At 44.2% G+C, this 14,984-nt stretch overlaps 1 protein-coding gene across 1 annotated transcript in view; it reads right to left on the reverse strand.

Annotated features, from left to right (window-relative positions):
* The window catches only part of bin3 (bridging integrator 3), a 54,362-nt gene that overhangs the window by 23,730 nt on the left and 15,648 nt on the right, over positions 1-14,984 (reverse strand). Inside the window, exons 4-5 of the mRNA XM_066644854.1 lie at positions 8,930-8,991; positions 6,258-6,394 (exon numbers count right to left, since the gene is read on the reverse strand). Coding sequence (XP_066500951.1) covers positions 6,258-6,394; positions 8,930-8,991 — 199 coding nt within the window. The remainder of the gene's footprint in view (positions 1-6,257; positions 6,395-8,929; positions 8,992-14,984) is intronic.

Genomic DNA, 14,984 nt, shown 5'->3' on the forward strand with positions numbered 1-14,984 from the left:
GCGTGGAGAAGTTAGGAAAGCCAGACTCGGGCTGACAGGCCCGTCAGAAGATCGTAAGCGCCAGAACTTAATGGAGGACTCACTTGCTATTGAGATCTCAGTCAGTCAGAGAAGCCAAACAATGCAAAAAATAATAGACATTATCAATGCTTTTCAATCAAAAAATGTAGCATTTCCACGAATCGTAAGCGATATATTTATTATTAACTTGCAACAGTGCAATAATGGTATTTCCCTGATAGCAATGTACAATAAAAATAATCATATTTAATCTCCAGAACAGACAGAAACACTAAGGCCATGGAGAGGCGCTGTTGCGTTTTATCTCCCAACATAAAAACTCAGACATAAATGGCAGGCACGCTGCTGAATATTGGAGCACTATCTAGTCATTTTATTTAACTTTATAGTAAATTTTTGAACTGTGGCCTGTTCATACCAGTTATACATCGCTGTACCCAGCTCCTGGTCTCTTCAGCTGTGCTCACGTTTCATAACGTATTAAACTGCAGCAGCTTCACCAACAAAGAAATAAGTAAGGGCACTGTTTTCACAGGTCTTCTTTTCACAGCTGGTGCTTTGTGTTTTTTAGCTGTTGTTGAAAGAGTAACCCAGTCCAGTTAAGACACCAGGAACACAAATCAAATCTACCCAAAAATATTATCTGGATGATATCAGTACCCACTGATATATCTCCATTAATTATGACGACAAGTTTAATAAATACAGGTAAATCCAGGTACATTTCCGATGTAGTTTTAATAGTCATTCTTACCATTTGCTACACTGCGCACAGGTCATTTTAAAAGTAAATTTGACTTCTCTTTGTTATCATCTAACAGAAAGAGGGTTCATGGAGCATAGATGGCACAAGCTACTGGCTCTAACAACTCCACAGGCCTGAGTTTCAAGCCAAAGTCTAAAATTTATTATGAACGTAAAGTACAGGTTGAGTCAAAGGTCGCAGGACACTCTTTCATTTCTTAGATATGCCACATGACCACCTTCCTGTTGGAAAAACTTGCCCTTGGTCCAATATGGTGGCTTTCAAAATGGCGGCCATGTTCCGTACATAGCCTAAAAGATATTGTCCGCTCACCCATTATTTGCTGGGGTTTTCAGATAAACACTCTATGGCCTTCAAGATCTAAACAGCTACTGCTGCTGACGCTGCTGCAGTCCACTACGGCATTGAAATGTCAGGGTTTGTGGTATATTTATGACCTATATGATCACATCAGGAAGTAGTAGGAGCCATCAGAAGCTGGGAAGACTCCTATTATCAAAATGTGGAAACTATAACGTGAGAATGTTCTCTGAGAAAACGAGAGGGAACACAAAGAGTAGTCCTGAGGACAAGACAACAAGATGACATCCAAGACATGGTCCAGTCACTCGAACTGAGCACCATGCCCGTGGACTGTTCACTCTGGAGACACTGGGTCTGAGCTGGACTTGCTTGTTTTGGCACCAACTCCAACATTTTTCTCCAATGTACGTAGTTAATACAACACTTGCTGGGAGTTAAAGATTGCTTAAACAATATGGAATACTTCGACTTGTAACGGAAAACCTTGGCATGCTATTAAGCCCTATTCAGACGGGATTAGTTTTACCAGTGGACAAGGTCTAATGTAATTATTACCTGAGGACCTCAGTAATTTTAATCCTGTCTGAATACACCATTTCAGTCATTTCTCCGGAGTGCACGCTCCCGATTTAGGAAAGATTCCTGAGCCTTTTACCTACTGTAAGATGAGCAGTAAAAATAACCCCAGGTTATATTAATCCAGTGTGAATTGACATGTGGGGGAATATTCTGTCACATCCCGTGGAGATTTTGCAGGTTGTCTCAAGAACGGAGGCGCTGGAGGAGGCATTTAGAGATGTACGGCACAAATCAGAGGCGGTTGAGTATGAGGCTGCTCAGGTGTTGAATGACACCTGGCTTGCTCTTTGCTGCTCCTTAGGAACTTAAGTTCTCTCAGTTTGAATGTGTACGCTACTCGTCAAGCTACTACCGTTAAACATCCATCACAAACATGACCTACGACCTGTGGTGAAATGAACGACCCCATCTCCCCACGGAAAACTAATAAGGCTTTATTTACTAAAAGGACCAAGGGTAACGAAATGAATTTGAAATTCCTTTGTCGGCCGCTCCTTCCAGGTCCTATGGCAGCTTGCAACCACACTGACCCCATTGGGCGGCAGGTCTGCTTAACTACAACATCATTTTACTCAATGTATTAACAGTCCACTACAACCTGTATTATTTCCTACTGATGCTAAAAGTAGATACTCTACAGAGGCTCTATATTTAAGACATGGGGCAGGACAAGGCAAGGAGAACAAGTGAATACAGCAAAAAAAAAAAAAAAAAGAGTCAAGTAGAGACGGATGGCAGAGTAGGAGAAAGCTACAGTGGTGGATGTGGAAAGCTGGTGGAGGGGTGTAGCGAGTATTCCATAAGGTAAGAACGAAGCCCGAGGGCGTCGCTGAAGCACTAGCATCCGTGTGAATCAGAGGGCAGAGATCAGCCTGACTCTCTCACTCTCTCTCTCTCTATCCCTCACACACACACAGCCCAAAAAACCCACAAACACACAAACCCTGAAAAATCGATACCCCCTCCCCGCCGTCATGGCCGCTAGTCGTTAACCGCTAACCGCTCAGCTTTGCGGGCCTTAAAGCTTTTTTAAACACTGACTTTAAAATATACACAATGTAGAGCTTGGGTTGGAGCTGCCTTCATTACCATAACACGTTGTCTTCTCCCGCACCCTCTTCCCTCTCTCTTTCAATCTGCCCCTGAGCGATTCATCTTTTCCAGAAACAGAAAGCAGCAGAGGGTTGGGAGGCTTCATTGTCTTTATTTAACGCAAGCATGATTTGGTTTGCCACCGCAGCAGGACTAGATCACGAGCAGAAAAGAAGAGGGGGTAGGTGGTGGTGGTGGTGGTAGTAGTAGTGGTAGTGGTGGTGGTAGAGGGAGGGAGGGGGGTTCGGCGCAGGTTTGGCGTCTGATTCATGGAAGTCTCATTAACCATTCAGGCATCCCGGGGTGGTATTTCACACAGGCACACCGAGGAACGCCGAGCCGGAAAAATCAGCTGTGCTAACATCTCTTTTTCGCCCACGGCTAGCGCAGCGCTCGCCTGCCAAGTGCCCATATACCGGAATAGCAGGCCACAGAGCTCAGCGCGAGAGAGGAAAGCTGTAGAAAGCGTTTGCTTTAGTGAAACTGACAGAGGGGTCAGTGCAGAGAGAGCACATTTGCATCAAATCTGTTGTCGGAGAGATCCGCGACGCAGCAGCCTGCATTAAATCTAGCGGCACTTATAGAACGCTTCGGAGAGGGTGGTGTATGTATGCATGCAGATATTTTCCCGATACAATTCATTCAGCCGCAAAATCAAGGCTGGAACTAACAGGTGGCTGTGTTCTCCCTGGAAATGACGGAAATCCTTTGATGCGCAATGCAGACGAGAAGTTCGCCTCCTACGTGGGCGGCCAGGCATAGGAGCCTCTGCATAGGAGCCTCACGCAAAACGGAAAGGGACGAGTAACAAGGACTCTGGGGTCACGAGGAATAAGGCAAAACATTCATCAATCATTTTATACAGTTTGCACCAAGTTATACAATATTTAAGAAAAGTGGAAGTGTGAAAGTTTCTCCTCCAAAGGGATGACCCCGCGCTGTCCTCCCGATCAGACTTGACCGATTCCGACTGGACGGCGAGAAGCCTCCTAAGAGTACCGCCTCCAGACCGGTCCAGGAGAAGGGGGCACGGGGTCCGAATACCATCGCGTGAAGGTATGGAAGAACCGAGTGCAAAAAAACAGCCTTCCACACCCACACATGACTACGTGAACACCTCACACCTTCAGCGCTGAACCGAGAGAACGAGAAGAACAACTACAATGGCCTTGACCAAGGCAGAGTGTCTGACCTTATGCTTAGATTATTTTTAAGTCATTAAAATTGACGCAAAATGCACCGAACATCGAGTCTGAACAGAGCAATGCTAACGGTCTCGGTACCGCAGCAGGTGGCCTCTTACCCCCTGTCTTTTCCTTTCCGAACGGGCAGGGTTGCCAGGGTGAAAGGGGTTATAAGGTTGTAGGCAACCAACAACAGCAAAGCAGCACCGCTCCACCGAGGCCTCGTCAGTGCTCTACGAATCGCTTCAGGGTTCCGACCAAGTTTACGACTCAAACGAGCATTAAGGAATATAATAACGGTTTTAATCAGCAGCAGTGGGGAACAGATAGAGGACAGAGCCACTGAGGCTGGATTCTTCCAAAACTAAAGAGCGCAGATTTTTTCGGTTAAGACGCCTGAGGAGTGTTGCAGGGTGGAAGGAGGGGGGGGGTTTGTTGTGAGAAAACCTTACTCATACCCAATCTGCTAGAGGGTAACGGAGTTTATTTCAGCCAAAGTGAAAAACAAAATTCATATAAACTGTTTTCCCCTGCCAAAAAAAATGAAGCAAACATGGGTTAGAGGATGTTGAGAGGCAGAGTAGTAGTTTGTCCTCAGCAAGTTTAAACAGGTGAAAAATACTTAGTAAGGAGGCTAGAAGACTAAACGACCTCGCTGATTATGCAACAATCTGGACTGAAATGATGTGTATCTCCTGCTCTTGCAAATCAAGCAAATCTCAATTATTGCTCTCCAAATGGATACATTAATGTTTATATTTCTACAGTTTTTTTAATACGCTGAATTTTACGCTAAATTTTGCTGAATCTCCGAATTTAGCAATTAGCTAAATGGCGCCAGCACTTGGAGAGAGAGGACAAGCACATGTTTCTTCACCACCACTTCTTTTCGCACTGCTGCTGATGCAACATCACTCGACAGCTCAACGCTCCGGAGGAGAGTGCCATCTACCCAGATCCATCACCTCAGCTCAAAGACGACAGTGCCGACTCAAACCACGTTGTGCGATGAGAGGAGGGAAGCATCCACCCGTTCAGAGAGAGTGAGGCCAACTCAGCGCTTCCTGAGGCCACACTCACACACCACACTCCTCACAGACAGTCACCTGGAGGAAACCCACGCAGACACAGGGAGAACACACCACACTCCTCACAGACAGTCACCCGGAGGAAACCCACACAGACACAGGGAGAACACACCACACTCCTCACAGACAGTCACCCGGAGGAAACCCACGCAGACACAGAGAGAACACACCACACTCCTCACAGACAGTCACCCGGAGGAAACCCACGCAGACACTGAGAGAACACACCACACTCCTCACAGACAGTCACCCGGAGGAAACCCATGCAGACACAGAGAGAACACACCACACTCCTCACAGACAGTCGCCTGGAGGAAACCCACACAGACACAGAGAGAACACACCACACTCCTCACAGACAGTCACCCGGAGGAAACCCACGCAGACACTGAGAGAACACACCACACTCCTCACAGACAGTCACCCGGAGGAAACCCATGCAGACACAGGAAGAACACACCACACTCCTCACAGACAGTCACCCGGAGGAAACCCACACAGACACAGAGAACACACCACACTCCTCACAGACAGTCACCCGGAGGAAACCCACGCTGACACAGGGAGAACACACCACACTTCCTGAGGCCTCGCCGGTGATTGAACTCTTGATCTTCTGATAGTAGGGCCAACATTTAGATCACTAGGGTGCGCAAGAGCCCCTCATATGAATATATAATCACAAATAAGCACAAATGCAAGTAAAGTCATGACACTGTAAAGCCCAATGTGAGCTGACCTATGAATAATGTTCTTAACAAGACAATTTATAAGCATTAATGCTTCTTTTACAGTACAGCACATGCACGGGAGGTCTTTCCAAAGTGAAGACAACATGAGTGAAGAGACTACAGTCGGAAGCAAAAATAGAATATCCCAGAGTAGCAGCTCTCGTTCCAGAGTGAGAAACACAATGCCCTGCAGATACTCTCAAAACTCAACGCTAATACAACCATTCCCATAGCAATTACCTTTAGTCATAATTTTAATCAAATACGCCAAGTAAACACTTCAGGAAAAGCAAGAATGTGTGTTTGAGACTATACTTTGAAAAACTATCACTCAAGAAAGAGAAAATATAACATCTGTCATAAAATAAGCACAACCTCACGCCTGAGTAGAACATTCTTCTACTGAATAACGTGAGGGATAAACACACTGTTCTTTGGAAATTTTGCTTAATAGGATGTTGAAATGATAAGGAGCGGTGTTAAACCTTCTCACCTTCTCCTGGTTGAACGCGTCCATTCTCTTCATGGCCGTATCCAGAGCCATCATGGACTCCAGGAAAGCTTGGTCCTGCTCACACAACGGGTTACTCAACAAGTCTCCAGAGATCTTCACTGCTGCTTTAGACATGGCTAATGAGACACAAAGAAAAGAGCAAACAATCGTTAGACCAAGAAATACAGGAGGAGGAGATCAGGGGTGAACTTGGAATGTCATGTTCAGCTTGATTCGTAAGTATCTACTGATAATTTGGACAATTCATTCATCTATCTTCTGTGGGCAAGTTCACACACTCACTCAATCACTCCACTTGTTTTTGGACAGCGGAAGGACAATGAAGCACCCAGAGGAAACCCTCTAAGAAACTGAGAGAACACTCCACACTGTTCACAGTGGTGGAACCCCAGGACCCTGAGACCCTGGAGCACACTGCGGTGAGGAGAGGCTCTGGTTCTCTTTGTTCTTAATCCTGGTTTTCTCTGCACTTGTGTTTGTTTTGCTCCATTTAAACTCATCTTTGCACTCTCACATAAACATGGTTCCAGTGATTGGCTGTGAGACTCAGATGTCTGAAGGTGATGTCACGTTTCTTGTTTGTCCTTGGCATTTTTTTGTGGCTTTTATATTGTTTGCATTGATACTGGGATAATATCATTCATTCATTATCTGTAAGCGCTTATCCAGTTCAGGGTCACGTTGGGTCCGGAGCCTACCCGGAATCATTGGGCGCAAGGCAGGAACACACCCTGGAGAGGGCGCCAGGCACACATAATCACACATTCACTCACACACACACATAACTACGGATGCTTTTGAGTCACCAGTCCACCTACCGACATGTGTTTTTGGACGGTGGGAGGAAACCAGAGCACCCGGAGGAAACCCACGCAGTCAAAGGGAGAACACACCACACTCCTCACAGACAGTCACCCGGAGGAAACCCACGCAGACACGGGCAGAACACACCACGCTCCTCACAGACAGTCACCCAGAGGAAACCCACGCAGACACAGGGAGAACACACCACACTCCTCACAGACAGTCACCCGTAGGAAACCAACGCAGACACAGGGAGAACACACCACACTCCTCACAGACAGTCACCCGGAGGAAACCCACGCAGACACAGGGAGAACACACCACACTCCTCACAGACAGCCACCCGGAGCAGGACTCGAACCCACAACCTGCAGGTCCCTGGAGCTGTGTGAAAGCAACACTACCTGCTGTGCCCGAAATTAAGAAATATATCATGATATAAATTGAGCATATTGTCCAGTCCCATTTTATCCTATGTTTTCTAAATTAGGCAGCCCACAAAAAAATTTATGTGCACATGCACTGAACAAGTTATTTTCTTCATATGTGCCCTTATTTCTTTCTATTTTCGAGAAACCAAGGCCATCAAAGAGCCATGTTCCCGCCATCAAATGACTGCTCACACAAGGCGCCAAAATCAAGAAAGTTTTTCATCTCTCCAAAGTCTGCACCCATTTGCATAATAAAGCAGCATAATAAAATGGGTCTTTACCCCATTCGGGGTGGTGGGTGAGATCAGGCTTCTGATGAGGGTGGATGTTTCATCTGGCTTCCTGCCTCCCCTGAATCTGATTTGGGTTGACGCTGACACTCGCATCTGATCAGCAGCAGGAGTTAAAACAACCGTGGCAGCAAAGTCCATGGACCATAATTGGCCCTGGCACTAAAGAGGCATCAGAGCGCTTTAGTGAATATTCATCGTCTCCATCAACGCTCCTGCTCATGGCTTTCGACAGATGCACCAACTTGTGGAGCTGCCTTATGGCAAATCCTTCTACTTACAGTTTACCAACTAGCGGAGACGGGATAGCATGTACTCTCGACAACTTTGCTTCTCAAGGCTATGGCCACTTAACGCTGAGACACTTCGGCCTGCTTTGCTGGTGGTCGATGTTGTAGTTTTTAACCCTTTCAAGCTTTGACTCATTTCGTTTGGTGTGAACTCTAGGCACATTTCCTGGCTCACGTGTGCTCCAATGCTGTGGAACACAAAAGCTCCCCGCTGTGAGCGCTGTAACTGGTGCGGTTCCATTGAACGATGCCCATAAATCCAAAGAGGAGGAAGGGGAACCTGTTTGGCAGATGGACTCTATTAATTATCATGACACAACTGACAGCACCATCTCTTTAATGGGCTTCCCCTTACTGCACAGCATGAAGTGAGGACGAATATTGGAGGAGAGTAAGGGTGACCCTCACTCTACCCTCTTGCCCTTCGGTCTTTATCACTCAACCCTGTTCTTGCTTCTTTCATTCTTTTATCCCAACACCGAAGGAGTAATTCACAGAGTAAGGTCATGACCCTAAGCAGACTCAACTGCTTCCATTCTGTGTAACTGCGATTGAGAAGACTTATAGGGAACGATTCTCATGATCGGTGACATGTGGGTTCAGGTCTTGAGAAATCAGGAGAGTGACACAAGGTAGCACCAATATGTGTTTCCACTGGACCATGCAGTTTTCACACTGTGTAAATACTGGCTGGTTCCACATGTTTGGTTTTTCATTTTTCAAGTTCATTTTTTTAAACTGATAAATATACTGCTTTAAATGATAAATGGATTTTTTTTTCCAACATAAATCAACAGTGAGGGTTCTAAATGGATCATTTTACACCGTTTACACACCTACGTCCGCCTCTGTGCTTTTCTTCATGTCCTTATGTAGCTTCTTTGTCTGGTCTTCCAACCTGGAACATGGAAAGAGCAACAAAGAAATGATCAGGTTTTCAGGTGGAGGAAGAGGACAAAAATAGGCTTCCTTTGTTACTAGCAAACAAGGGCTAACTAGAAATCATGTATCTAGAACTGGAATCATGTATCACAGTAATAGAGTGGAGAGTTTGCATTAAAAAAAATTAAATAAAGATATTGTCTTATTTATCACAATCTCATTTAGCAACGTTGGTTTATTTTATTTTTATAATAAACTGTGAAAATAGAGGGCGGCACGGTGGTGCAGCAGGTAGGTGTCGCAGTCACACAGCTCCAGGGACCTGGAGGTTGTGGGTTCGATTCCCGCCCCGGGTGACCGTCTGTGAGGAGTTGGTGTGTTCTCTCTGTGTCTGTATGGGTTTCCTCCGGGTGCTCCGGTTTCCTCCCACAGTCCAAAAACACACGTTGGTAGGCGGATTGGCGACTCAAAAGTGTCCGTGTGTGTGAGTGAATGTGTGTGTGTCTGTGTTGCCCTGTGAAGGACTGGCGCCCCCTCCAGGGTGTATTCCCGCCTTGCGCCCAATGATTCCAGGTAGGCTCTGGACCCACCGCGACCCTGAACTGGATAAGGGTTACAGATAATGAATGAATGAATGAATGTGAAAATAGAGCATCATGGGATTGGGACTGACTATGGACCCGTGGATGAGGAACAGGAGCATGTGTATGATTCATACGCACAAAAAGAGTGCAGGCTCCTATCATCGTGGGTTGCTTTTAAAGTATTTTATTTTACAAGAACGTTAATAAAACACAATAAAAGTTAGGCTTTTTACCCTCACGTTTGTGCTCTCACCCAAAATGTGGGTGCAGTGCAGTGGGAGGCGATGGTACAAACGTCTCCACACTTGACATAGGAAGCAGCTTCAAATCCGCACAGTTCATTTTATCTCGTTTTTTTTTTTTTTTTGTCCTGACTTAGGCGGCCCACAAAAAACAAACTGGGTGGTCTTGTTTCACTGTGTGTGGGTTGGCAGGCTCCAGATACATTAACGTGCACATCCACGGAGCAGGTGATTTTTTTTTTTTTTCACAATATATGTCCAAGTAAATATTATTTTCAGTAGTTTTCCATCCCAATTCTTCATGACAGTAACATTTTCTCACACGAGGAAAGGCAGAGGGAGCATTTCACAGGGTTGTTAACTACACTGACCCATTCACACACATGCAGGGCGCTAACATCTGCAATTATGACACTAGCACGTCTGTCTGGTGCGCGTGAGAGAGAGAGAGAGAGAGAGAGAGAGAGAGAGAGAGATGGGGGAGCAGTTCATTATATCAATTAGGAGGGAAATGAGACACAGGTTGGGAAACTCCCATGAGGCACCAATCAGTGTGAGTGAGAAAGCTGTGATTAGGCAGAGTGCAGAAAAGGAGGGGGGGGGGGGTCTACTGTTGGGTTATGTGCATGATGGAGAGAACTAATGAGGTAAACGAAGGAGGAGAGTAAGAGCAGGCTTTAATATATTTCTTCGATTATAAATCCTTAGATTACATCTTCTACACTATGTAAATATGACTGTATTAATAAGCTCTCATCATGTTCACTCCATCACTTTAAAGCATTTGACCCCTTATATATATTCCATGGTTCCAGGATAAAGCCCAATACTGTTTTATTTCTACTCCATTGTGAACATAGCCCTCTCTTTCAAATACAGCTTTTAAATTTGGCACTGAAATAACAAACACAGCAATTTATCCAATTCTTATGTCCCCTTCCACATTCCTCCTCATTTCTGCAGCCAGACAACCCTTCAGTTCAAATCTTGTGACGAGCAGCCGATCGAATCAATCAGACCGGTGCCGTCTTTACCTGCCGTGTGAGACTTAGCCTACGTTACACTGTGAGATCCTACAGATTAAACACAGCCTGATTATAAAGTGATGTTGAATTTTCTTGAATTTTTGTCATATTTCACAGATTGGAACCAATCAGACAAACGCTGTTAAATTACACAAATGTAAATAGCTATTAACTATAATTAAAAACGTTATTCTCATCAATCGACAGTAAGATATTACCACATTCTATGTTTTATTTTGGGAATTATTACATTGTATTTACAGTCAGTTTTAGTTCCTTCTATTACAATGTTTGCACTATTGTTTACACTGCCTTGTATATCCATTGTCCTACCTCCAAATCAGGTTATTGTCTTCAGTCAGTGTCCCATTGTCTCATGTGTGTCTATCAGTGAGCTGCTGGTATCGTACGTCCTGCATGTTCACTTTCATATATTTATATACTTAGCTAAGTTGAATTTAGTCTATTTTTTGTTAAATGTTACTGTATCTCGGAGAGGAGAGTAACGTAATTTCAATCCTTGTATGTCCTGTACATATGCAGAATTGACAATAAAACTCTCTTGACTTAAATATAAATTACGTATTAACTTCTTTATCGGTAGAAATAAAAACGTAAAGCATGATTTTATTTTAGCAAAACAAGAATGTGCACACAACAGAGACACAACAGTCTCTTCAAATCTGAAGTATTAAAACAGCTCGTCCACTTTAAAATGTTTAGAACGGAAACTTTAGACCGAATTTACACTTTCGATTTGCTCAAAAATAAATAAATAAATAAATAAACAAAACGAATATGGCATTACACATTTTATTCTTTTGTGATCATCAGTGAAAATGAAACTGCTTAGTGTTAAAGAAAAAAACACAAAAAAGACGTGACAAGGCGGGGGGCAAAAGACGAGAAGTCGTAAACCTGAAAAATTTCTACGTATAAAATCTGAACCGAGGTGCGATGTGGAGAGGAGCCAGATGAGAAAACGGGACCCTTACACAAGGTGCTAATCGAGCCCCAGCGTGCCAGCTGCTCCATTCTGTGCACTAGCATGCCAACACCAGGCCTTATTCCAACATGTGAATGGCATGTAGTGTTACCACAGGTCACAGACTAGCATATTAGCTTTACATACTCGTATTCTGGGTTTGGAGTGGAAGGCGATCTTCTGATGGCTTGCGCTTCTTATGGGGAGAGGGAGCCGGACACAGATTAGCCAGGTCCTTAGCCTCGTTCTTAAAAAAACCTCTGGAACTGAGCATTATTGACCAAGCACAAAGAACTTTATTCATAAAAATAGGGTGATTACCAGCGGGAGAACAGATGTTTAAAATATATGGCATTGACTTGATTCATTCTCACTTCTCTGCACTTGGCATCGCAGCAGCTACGTTTGGTGATTTTCCTCTTGATAGTATTTGAATTCAGGTTTAACCTGCTAGGGCTGTAACAAAGGTCTTGTGACCATTGTGTACCGTGGTGTCTCGTGTTTAGATATTTATGCTTGATATAAATAAAAGGAAGTGACTTTAGGATTGAACAGGATTATATCCTTCACTTATTCATCTGTGGTGTGTATATCAGTGAAAAACAACGGCGCTGACTCAGAGAATTCTGCAGTTTACACAAATACCCAATCAGGGACTGGACGGCTGAAGCTGGTAATGTTTGTAGGGTTCATGTAAAAGTCAAACTGGCCCCAGGGACTAAACCTCAGACATTTTTAAATACAAAATAAAGGAAATATAATAATTAACATTACGTTAATTTACAGCCAAATTCTTGAATCCTAACAAAATGCCAAAAAAGACTTGTTTTTGTCGACTTGACATTCAGATCAGTATCAGATTCCTGGGTAGAAATTGCAGCTACTCGTTCAGTTTTTACCTGTCCACACCCAACCTGTGTGTGTGTGTGTGTGTGAGAGAGAGAGAGAGAAATCCCTTCCATGAGGGTTCCCCATGCGTCTTACTCATCAGCGATAACAGTTTTTAGCCCTCCTACTCGAAACAACCTGCAGCACTCAGGTGTGGTGCTCTGATGAAAGACCAAAGATGAAACCAAAATCACAGACAATATTTTCCAAAGAAAACGGTTAAATTTTTAGTGTTTTTTTTTTCCAAATCCAGTACATTTTCTTTGGATCCCTGCCACCACCCCCCACCCCTTTCTACAAACTCATGAATTTCAAGAGAAAAACTGTATTTCACCAATCTTTTAACAGACATGCACCTGCAAGTCTACAGCAGCACTTAACACTCACCTGTCAACGTAGGAGTTTAATATAAAAAATAAAAGTCTTTTTTTTTCTTTAAATTTTGTGTCTTAGACACAGTTTTGTGCCTGAAATCATGTATGTTTTTGGTAAGAAACACAGACAAAAAATGTAATGTACCTAATCACTAATAATATGTAATTTACACTGTGGGAGGAAACAGGGGCACCCGGAGGAAACCCACACATACACAGGGAGAACACACCACACTCCTCACAGACAGTCACCCGGAGGAAACCCACACATAGACAGGGAGAACACACCACACTCCTCACAGACAGTCACCCGGAGGAAACCCACGCAGACACAGGGAGAACACACCACACTCCTCACAGACAGTCACCCGGAGGAAACCCACACATACACAGGGAGAACACACCACACTCCTCACAGACAGTCACCCGGAGGAAACCCACACATAGACAGGGAGAACACACCACACTCCTCACAGACAGTCACCCGGAGGAAACCCACGCAGACACAGGGAGAACACATCACACTCCTCACAGACAGTCACCCAGAGGAAACCCACACATACACAGGGAGAACACACCACACTCCTCACAGACAGTCACCCGGAGGAAACCCACGCAGACACAGGGAGAACACACCACACTCCTCACAGACAGTCACCCGGAGGAAACCCACACAGACACAGGGAGAACACACCACACTCCTCACAGACAGTCACCCGGAGGAAACCCACACATAGACAGGGAGAACACACCACACTCCTCACAGACAGTCACCCAGAGGAAACCCACGCAGACACAGGGAGAACACATCACACTCCTCACAGACAGTCACCCAGAGGAAACCCACACATACACAGGGAGAACACACCACACTCCTCACAGACAGTCACCCGGAGGAAACCCACACATACACAGGGAGAACACATCACACTCCTCACAGACAGTCACCCAGAGGAAACCCACACATACACAGGGAGAACACACCACACTCCTCACAGACAGTCACCCGAAGGAAACCCACGCAGACACAGGGAGAACACACCACACTCCTCACAGACAGTCACCCGGAGGAAACCCACACAGACACAGGGAGAACACACCACACTCCTCACAGACAGTAACCCGGAGGAAATCCACGCTCCTCAAAGGTCCCTGGAGCTGTGAGACTGCGACACTAACCTGCTGCACCACTGTGCCACCCATATGTAATTTAAATTATATTAAATTTGTTATTTTTGCCACTCTTCTAAAAACAAATTAATACATGTTTTATGCTTAGTGTTGTATAAGCCGTTTATTTCTAATTTACAACTACATTTTGTAATGCTATATATCAGTGTATTTTGTGTTTCTTCTCCGTTTATTTTATTTACTTATTTATGTTTTTAATTTTAACATGGCGTGTTTATTTGTTTTTTTGGTGATTTTATATTGTATATTTTATTAATAATTTAAGCACATTTTATTGTGTTTTTAGAGTTCATTCGGGCAGATAAGAGAAAAATGTTTCAACTGAATAAGAAAAGTTTATCACAAGGGATGTTTTGTTACTAAATAAGAGCAGAATTTTTCAGACCATATGAGAATAATAAAAATATTTATTACTAAATTTGACCTCTTCGCAACCAAATATTCAGTTGAGTCATTGTTGTTTTAGTATTTGATGAGGTCAGTAATAAATCCCAGAAAAGCAAGCTAACAAGCTACGAGCTATTCATCGTCCAATTTCTTTATTTTTTTTGACAAACTTCCTGCGAATACCACAAACTTAAGGTCTATTTTACCTCAAATGAACCAAGGCCAACTTTTTACATAAAGATGGGCCGCGATACCTTGGATCAGAACTAGTTTTTCGAACATCTTCCCAAACACGGTAGGACTTTGATCAAATATAACAAGATTTGAGACTGG

This window comes from Hoplias malabaricus, chromosome 14 (assembly GCF_029633855.1).
Source record: "Hoplias malabaricus isolate fHopMal1 chromosome 14, fHopMal1.hap1, whole genome shotgun sequence".
In the NCBI taxonomy this organism is placed as follows: domain Eukaryota; kingdom Metazoa; phylum Chordata; class Actinopteri; order Characiformes; family Erythrinidae; genus Hoplias; species Hoplias malabaricus.